The sequence below is a fragment of the Rhinoderma darwinii genome, chromosome 8 (genome assembly GCF_050947455.1).
Source record: "Rhinoderma darwinii isolate aRhiDar2 chromosome 8, aRhiDar2.hap1, whole genome shotgun sequence".
In the NCBI taxonomy this organism is placed as follows: Eukaryota; Metazoa; Chordata; class Amphibia; order Anura; family Rhinodermatidae; genus Rhinoderma; species Rhinoderma darwinii.
In genome coordinates, this window is record NC_134694.1 from 60,337,456 (window position 1) to 60,347,199 (window position 9,744).

The window sequence follows — 9,744 nt, forward strand, 5'->3', positions numbered from 1 at the left end:
GAAGCTGGAGACAACTAAATAGATGATCCTGTGTGGAGGTGGTGCCTAAACAGCCTAAGTTAGAATTTATTAGGACTGGTGTTTCATATGCCAGTCTTAATATAAAGAAAGTTGGATTCAGATGCGACACATTTATTAAGAGGCGGACACCACAATTGCCATCAATTCCCCCCCTTCCCATTGAACATAAAATAAAAAAGAATACTAATTTTACCGCTTCTCCTCTCCGGGTCCTCTCAGACTCCGACAGCATACAGCAAAGCAGCGTCAGGGCCGTATATGCAATGCAGCACTCAGTGCTATATTACATACAACGTCCTGACACTGAACGGTGTCAATACATTGTATGAGCAGTGGCATGCTGAGGGAGCCTGAGGGGATCCGGATGGGAGGAGCAGTGAGGTGAGCCTACTTTTTATTTTATTTTTTAATTTTTTAGTTGGCAGGTGGGAGGGTAGTCTAATGGGGCGTAGTCCAATGTGGGGGACAAGGTACGGGGCCCAGCACTGGCCTCTTATCTTGTTACACCCCACAGAGTGAAATCTTCGGGTAGATTTCCACCATAATTTACACCAGGTTTATTACACATTTGTCGGGCCGCTGTGGCCTGCCCCTTTACGTAGCCATACCCTCCCCTCTTTTCACAAAGTGCAGAAGGATGGCGTTTATAGGCTAAATGTCACAATTTGCAACGCAAATTGTGACTTTTGGTCCCTTTTGCGACTTTTGTATGCTAGAAAACTGGCATAGGACAGTTGATGAATTCCCCCCTTTGTCATGATAAACCCCATAAATAAGTGATTTGTATAAATACGCAATTTATTGCCTTGCACAGCTTCTCCTAATGCTCATGGTGTTTTCTGCTACAATTCAGCCACAAAGTAAAGCAAGCACCACTAGATATCGTTTTACAGAAGAAGTTAGTGACACAGCAGCTGAGAACCAACCTGGAAAGGTACTCGTTACTAAACATTTTAAGTTTAGGATTAGGAAAATTTACATAAACCAGAAAATGTTACTTCTAATTATTTAGGATTTCATTCAACTTTGGCACATTTAATACTGCGCTCAGTTTATGGTCATTATTACAACTACTATCCCCAGAACTGCCACAGTTCAAGTGAACAGAACTTAGTTTGGTCCAGTAGAACTGCACGGGGTTCAGATGTTTCAGTAGTAATACAGACACCAAAATGCAACTTTTTACCTCCAATTTTGACATTTTGAAGATTTCTTAGAAAAGTCATCACTTGTTTGATGTCATCTGATGTTAATTAATATTATCTACTGTATTGTGAGTTACTTGAACCTGGAGGTTTAAGTCACAAAAATGTTACAGAATATTTTTGGTACTTGATGTGTAACTTGATCCGTTTATAAAAAAAAAAAAGTTTTTTACCAAAACAAAAAAACTCAAAAACTTTCCATTTGAGTCATTATAGACTATGTCATCACTGTGACTTGCATTGTTCTAGCCTATGGAGACCTGTAGATCTGGTGTCACTTACTTTCCAAGCTCTATCCATATCCTCTCATTACACTGATATCGGTTCTGCAAATCTACAAATAGTCCCTGGGGTTTTACCCAGGTATTTCTTTATGTATGACTTTTAAACAAACGCTTACGTTCTAAGCCCATCATGTACATTAGCTCCAACATCCAGTTATCAAATTTCCAAAGGTCAAACATCTGTTTGACCCTTTCAGTGCTGGGGCCTGCATCACATCACTGTTACATTCACATAGACTAGGCCTCACCCCCTCTGCTGGGGATTATGCTATTAACTTGTTCCAAGCTTCAGAACTCAAGGACTATTACCACCAGTCCTCTCGTCAATTTTATTACTATACATGTGAACATGTATATTAACTTTATTCTTAATTAGTTGAGTACATAGAAAACTTCTAAACTGTCCAGTTATAACATGAAAAATATACCAGCTCATTCTAAAAGTGTTGATAAAATGTCATAAGTAGGGGGTAATATTATTATTATTAGTATAAAGCTTAGGTTCACATCAAATTCAGTGTATAAGCCAGGAAATACTCCCACCATATACATCTAATGTGCCTGTAGTCTGTCCATTCATATGCAAAAGGTGTGTCCTTTTAGTATATATTTGGCCAGTATCTATGTCGGTATACTGTTACTTCAACAGTATTGAAAAGTGTAGTGATTTTAAATACAAGTCAATATCAAAAGAAAAACATTTACTGTACTGTATACGTTTTTTTAATATGCGTGAAAACCAGACATATTCAGCTAGGAAAACAGTTGCATTCTGTTTATCTGGGGCATATGTTTGGCAGAATATTTCAAACGATTCTCTTCGAACATAATATCTATATGTGATGTGTATGTAGTCCTAATCCTGTCAATCTTAAAAGCATGCAAGTATCCATACACATAGACAAGGCTAAGCCAAAGCATCTCTTATTTTAATGTGTTCCACTGTATTTTGTTTTCCAACAGATTTGCTAGAAAACCATATGTCCAACACAGATGCGGTTTGTTGTGATGTCCGATGGCATTCCTGCAACACCCCAGGGAGCGGCACCCACAATACATCTACCAAATCTTCGAACTCCCAATCCATGTATTACCAACACCGCAGTCGCCACCACCAGCACCCTCACCATCGGCACCATCACTTGCATCCTTACCATCATCATCACAAACCATCTCTGCTGCCGGTCTCAGCGGGATCCCGCCTCGGAAACACGAGACTAAAGCTGTGCGTGCTGGTGCTTATGTTGCTCCACACCATGGCATCCTTATCGGCTGTGCAAAATGGGGTGAGCTTGGAAGCCATGCCTGGCATGGATGAGACATCGGCACGTGAAGAGTGAACATGTGAAAGTTCTTTCTGAAAACTCAGAAGATTGGAATACGTTCTTCTAAAGGGTGTGCCCTTTTCTATGACCAGAGGCACTGGGAGATCGCCCTCAGCAGCAGTTAACCATGACACAGCATGGTGAAAACAAAATGAGTCCTTTGGGTTAGAGAGCCGTGAGACACAACTTTGAGAAGGGTTCTGTGTCAGTGGCCTTGATATGATGCTTGTGTTATGCAGAGGCAACGTAAGGCAGAGTCAGATTGGGGTGGTCCAGTATCATTATGAAGAGTGCAAAAGTGGAAAGAATGCCTGGCTAAGTAAAACATGGCGCTCCATGGCTAGAGAAATTAACAGTCGGTTGAGCCCGCTGGTAACTGCCGGTGAGCCTTACTTGTGGTAGATGCTAAGTGCTTTAGTGCTGCCCTGAATGTATTCTTGGTCACGCTGATTGAAAGCTGGCCCAAATATCCAACAGCTTATGGCCAAATGGCAGCCGTATTTCTAATGTGAACAAAAAAAAACTATATTTTAACGTCATCAAGCCAGGGTTACAATTAGGAGGGCGATTCGATGAATAGTCATATCCTCTGTAGATGTCACAATTATGTTTCTATTTGCAGGGGAAATCCTGTAATAACTAGTTACAAATCAACAGGCATCATGAGCCACAAATATTAACAGAATGTGCAAAAAAAATGAAAAAAATCTTTTAAGATATCACACATGTACAGGAAAATATGTTTTTAGAGAATGAGAGATAAAATGTAAGAAAACTTATAGAGATAAATACAGTCTATGGTATTAATGAAGGGTCATATAGCATCATGTCCTGTGTGCCAGGTGGTATATAGATGTCACAATGCAACCTAAATGTCGCCAATATACTTATCTACAGAACCTAATACCATACCAGACCATAATTGTATAATAGTGGGCTAGGTGAACCATAATAACAAGTGTCTAGTACAGTGATTCTCAACCTTTTTAGCATTAGGGAACCTCTGAAAAATTCTTATATCAGGGAACGCCTACCAATTATTTATGTAGGCTTGGCTTTGCTTTGTGCAGAAAAGTGGCAGAAAATGACCGCACATCAGTTTATTGTTTTCATTGTCCCTTTAGTGCTTTTCTGTACAGTGCCCCCTTGGTGCCCATTTGACATTTATTGCCCATTGTACACCCTTCTGGTCCAGAAGTACAGTAAATAGGCAATAAATGGCAATTGGGCAGAAAGAGGGCACTGAATGGAAGGACAATAAATTGAAAATGGGTACAGAATTCAATGCCTCCTTAATGCCCGTTTGCCATTCATTGCCCTTTTAGTGCCTTTCTGTCCAGTAGCCACTGAAAGTTCATTTGCTATTCTGCCGCAGAAGAGCACTAAAAATTTCTATAAATAGAAAATGGGCACAAAGAAGGAACTGAACAGAAGGGCACTAAAGGGGCAATGAATAGCAAATGGGCACTTAGAAGGTACTGCATTCTGTACCCATTTACTATTTATTCCCCATTTTGTTCTGTTCAGTGCCCGGGTGCCCCTTGTTGTGGTCCCACGGAACCCCGCTTAGGAAACGCTGGTCTAGTAGAACATGTTTTCCACACCTGACATGTTAACAACAAATACATATATTTATAAATATCCAGTTCCCATATATTGTTATTTGCATTATAACGCATGTCACATGTATGATCAACTCGTGTACGTCACATGCATGACCAAACGGCATGTCAATTTTAATATGGATTAACACAGCAAACAATAAAAACAGTGAAACTGCAAAACACATTAAGATAATTATTTGTCATCTTTTACCCTTTTAACCACTTTCTTTTGACGGTGGGTGGTGCAGGTTCTCAGTGAACGCACATAATCTAAGCAGGAGCTGTTACTACCAGCTCCTGTTCTTACAGATGCCTCCTGAGTACGATCAGGATCAGAGAAACTGCAGCATGATCAAAGGCAACTCCCTCCTTCGATCACGTTTCCTGGTGACGAGGTTGGAGACTTCGGGAAACCCTCTGCAGTCAGCCTGTTGTCTATTCAGTAAGCCTGCTGTTAGGGCACACTAATGTTATCGTAACAGCAGCCTGTGTCATGGTTACACTGAAGATAATACATTATTAGTATAAAAAAAAACATAAAATAGTAATCCCTTTATGGGTTAAAAAAAAAAGTAATACAAAATTAATTAATAAAAAAAGTCTGCAAAATAAATGAATAAATTAATTAAAATAGTGATTATTTAGTATAAAATAAATATTATTTGTAAATACAATACATAAAAAGGAAAAAAACGACACATATTAGGTATCCAAATAACCGTAACAACATGTGGAATTTATTTACCAGTGTGTACCAGCCCGACGGAAGCCAAAATAACATTTCTTTGGTCTCTGTCGGGCTAATTGAGCCCTATGAAGCTTTCCCGACGTACACGCTAAGCGTAGGGCTACAACGTAATGTGATTTAGGGCTCTTTTGCCAAATTGGAACCATCAGTAGCAAAGCTGCTGTTGATGGATCATTTTATCTAATAAGTCATTTTTGTATAAAGGTGTGTACTGTTAGGTTATGGATCTTATTGGCTCATTAACCCCTTAATTTACTCCACTCCTGTGTTACGTTCCAATATTTTCCACATGAAAGGCACATGGATGTTCCACTGTAGGCCACTCTTGAAATACCTTGAGATATAAATGGTCCTTTTCCTCATGTACAACACTATAAGCCATTTGCATACTTTGACAGGCAATTTGCTTACAATTGAGAATACACTCATGCCAGCAGTGACAGGATTTTAGGTCTGTGTTTCAGTCTTATATGTTGCACATTTTATTGAACTGTAACACAAGACAGAATCTTTATTGCATCCTTTGTTACCAGATAGGAATGTGACTATTCTGCTTTGGCAGCTTAAACATGTTCAAGAATTACACATCTGTGATAATTTCTAGGAGAATTCTACTCAAGTGAAAATCAACTTGATTTCCTATAGGAATTTTGTGTAACTTTTTTAAGGCCCCACAGAGGTCATTTTTATGTGTATATATTGAGTCATTTAAAAAAAATTTAACCCAAAAAAAGTTCTTTCCAGAAATCTCAGTCATCTACAATTCATCAGCATTCTAAAGTAATGTCTTGCCTACGAAACAGTCTATGGTGCTCTTTCCTTTTGCATCCTGAAAGGTAAACATAATGGTTTGTATGTTATAATTGCCAATAGTGTGATTTAACAAGTCTGCTAAAACATGGTCAATTCATGCAGTTACAGGCGGCTGTCATTCAAATGGTCCAAAAGTCGTCTAGCTAGTAACAGTTCCTAATGGTTTTGATCACATGGAGGTAATGAGCAATCCTTATGTCTTGTGAATTATGTAGATAGAAATTACACTTCTCAATACTGGCAATATTCAAAGTTTTACACATGAGTCTTATATACATAGAATGACTAAGAATGAAGCTATATGAATCTTGAACAGTGATATTTTAAAACTGTTCATAGAGGGTTAGGTTAGTTGGTATTTAGTGTACAGAGTTCCACACCATGGTTCAGATGCTGCTATACTCTTCTGCCACCTACACACTGAACGGTCAAGTAGTCTGTTTAAGAATTGGGAATAAGTACTTTTGAATTGCTGAAAGCAAAGTAGTAGGTGGTATAGAGCCTCCAGTCGTGCAACCACTTTATGATATTTTACTTCATAGGCATATTTTACATGTACATGTTTGGACTAGATCTCTCAACACTATAGGGAAATGTTTAACGAACATATCAATTGCCCAATAAAGTTTTAAAGAAAAGTTCAACTTTCCATTTGCAGTAAGGCCCCATGCACACGACCGTGCCCGCAATCACGGCCTGCGATTGCGGGCACGGCCGGCCGCCGACTGACAGCCGCATTTTCGGGCCGTGCTCCCATACAAAGCATGGGAGCACGGCCCGCAAAATGCAAAAGAACGGACATGTTCGATAATTCCCGGAACATTTCCGCGGCACGGGCACCATTCCGTAGTGCAACGGAAAGGTGTCCGCGTTCAATGAAAGTGAATGGGTCCGTTTTTGCGGACCGCAATTGCGGTCCACAAAAACTGAGGTTTTTTACGGTCGTGTGCATGGGGCCTTAGTCTGTAGTATCATTTATTAAAATAAAGCCCTACCTTTAATTAACAATGCAAAGTAGTCAAAAAATGTAGCATCTTTATAATATATCTTAATTTTTTTAATTTTATCACTATTACTTATTGTTCAGTCTGTTTCACTCTTTGTTGTAAAAAAAATTTAAACTCTACACATATATATAGATATATATGTAGATTTATTACTGGGTACTTGGCTGTGAGTGTGATTAGCTCATTGGCTTATTATATTCTACTGGAAAATATAATCTTCTGCTATGGTTATTCTACTAGTCAAAACAGAAATGTTGGGGTATTACAGCATTTTCCATAACTAAAACATTGATGGCCTATCCGCAGGATAGGCCATCATTTTTTATTTGGCGGGGGTCTAAGCCCTGGGACCAACGCAATCATTAGAAAGAAGGAGTACTTACTGGAGCACCTTAGTCCTATCAATGTTCATCAAGGCATGTCGAAACAAACCACTTTTCGTGGATAACCACTGAAGGGGCAGCAGCGCTCCAGCGAGCACCACAACCCATTTTATCTAAATTGGCCCCCCGCTGATAGTATAGGCCATCAATGCTTTAGGCTACATTCACATGAGCGTATCAGATTCACGCATGTGAAAAGGGGGGTTTTACACCTTGAGGGGGTTTTACACTGTGCGATTATCGGGCAGACAAGCGTTCATAGAACGCTCGTTGCCGATAATTGCCCTGTGTAAACAGGGAAGCGTTCATCTGCTGATCGGCAGCACATCACCCTGTGTAAGGGAGATGCGCTGCCGACATGATAATAATGAATGGGAACGAGCAGTCTGTGTTACGACCGCTCGTCCCCATCTCTAGCTCAATGTGACCGGAACAAATCGGCGCTCGCTGCATCGGCCAAAATCGTCCTGAAAAAAGCCCTTTAACTTAGCCCTAGTTGAACAGAATGTATACATGAATATTATTCATGCGCTATTGTACCTGCCAAACATTTGATATCATGTGTATTTTATTATCTCTCACATATAACACAGTTACTGCACACTTGATATATTTTCCAGATCGTATTTGTCACTTGTAATGACTGGTGTTTTGGCAGGGATTTACAGAACATATATAAAATTTGCGTTTGTTGTTTTTACATTATGACAGCAATCATTTCACAAATTGTGAGGCATACATCATCTGTTGCGGTAAAAAGTACTTCCTAAAAACATTACAGATCTTGGATATCAGGTCCTTTCCATCTGCTCATTATTAGCTGGCATGGATTGAAAATGTATTTAGTGGAGAGGAGAAAAAATGCTAGAAAGTGTATTAGTAAGAGGGATTCTAAGCTCACATCAGATATTTGCGCCTTTCAGTTGCAATAATGTATGTAATGCTGTAAGTTAAACAGTGTGTACTCCGGACTTTATTGGCAATGAGTAGATGCTCCAGAGAGACGCACGTCAAATAGTGAAAGAAATGTAAGAAACAATATAGAATTCCTCCAGGCTCGATATTTTAAACAACCAAGCATCCTATCTCTCTCCCGTGTCTAATTCCTCTTTCCTAGTACACATTCTCTTGCTCTTGACATTTATAACCATTTAACTCTCCCAGATATCGTTGTTGCAGCTCTGTAGCGCTCCCTGAGTGAGCTTAAAAGTCTTTGACTTACAGCTGCTTTCAAATGACCTGAACATCTGGCAAACACTGCGCCAGTATGTCCTTGTGACTAATAATAGGGATGCAACAGAGAGTGTCCTGTAATAACAGCTCAGGACTTCTTGGTTGTATGTAGGATGAAGTAACATAGTTACTACGTTCTGTTGTGAATGAGAATAAACATTCACACATCCACGTATAATTTCTCATTCAACTCCTCATTGTTAAAGCAGCGGAGCTGCCAAGATGTTGAGCGGTAGCCTAGTGACCAGACACCCAATACCACCCCACCCCCATGATCAATATGCAAGGGCCCTATGAAGGAAAAGGGGTTGTCTAAAGTGGATAAGCACTTGATAAGGTTTTCACTGGCACTTGTATATAGAACTAGTCATAGTCGGGGAGCATTTGCAAAACTAATGTAAAGGTGGAAAAGTTTCCTATAGCAACCAATCAGATTCTCAGTTTATAAAGGTTCCTCAATAAATAAAAGTGGTGGCCTGATTGGTTGGTATATGTAACTGCTCCGCCAGGGTGTTATCATGTTTGGCTGTTCTTAATGACCAAATATATATGCTAGAAAAAATGTATATGGGATGCGCACCTATGTTGACGGTGTGGTGCAAAGGGGTTGGGCTGAAGTCCCAAAGTATATAGTCACGATTACCCCAGCACTCACAAGAAAACAAGAAAATATATTGCAAGTTGAATAGATTTTATTTTTTCACAAAGCCGTATATCATATATTATTTCATATGTAATCAGCGTTTTTATATGAATACATGAGTTGAAGCGTCTTAATAATGACGTTTCGGCCAATCCACTGCCTTTACCTGACACTGGCTAGTCTGGCAGACGTTCATATACGATTCTTTACTACATTTTCAGCGACAATGATAAAGGCCGTGGATTGGCCGAAACGTCATTGTTAAGTCGCTTCAACTCATGTATTCATATAAAAACGCTGATTACATATAAAATAGTATATGATATACGGCTTTGTGAAAAAATAAATCTATTCAACCTGCAATATATTTTCTTGTTTTCCAAATATATATGCTAACGGGAATGGGTGATGAAAGCAGCAATTGGACCAATTGGACAAAATGAGATGCATCCTCAACATCGTCATGGTCTCAAAGTAT

General features: G+C 39.4%; 1 protein-coding gene across 1 annotated transcript in view; it reads left to right on the plus strand.

The window, feature by feature from the left end:
• NALF2 (NALCN channel auxiliary factor 2) overlaps positions 1 to 9,523 on the plus strand; it is a 242,006-nt gene extending 232,483 nt beyond the window's left edge. Inside the window, exon 3 of the mRNA XM_075835654.1 lies at positions 2,474 to 9,523. Within this exon, the coding sequence (XP_075691769.1) occupies positions 2,474 to 2,850 (377 nt within the window). The 3' untranslated portion in view covers positions 2,851 to 9,523. The remainder of the gene's footprint in view (positions 1 to 2,473) is intronic.
• Positions 9,524 to 9,744: the final 221 nt, after the last annotated feature.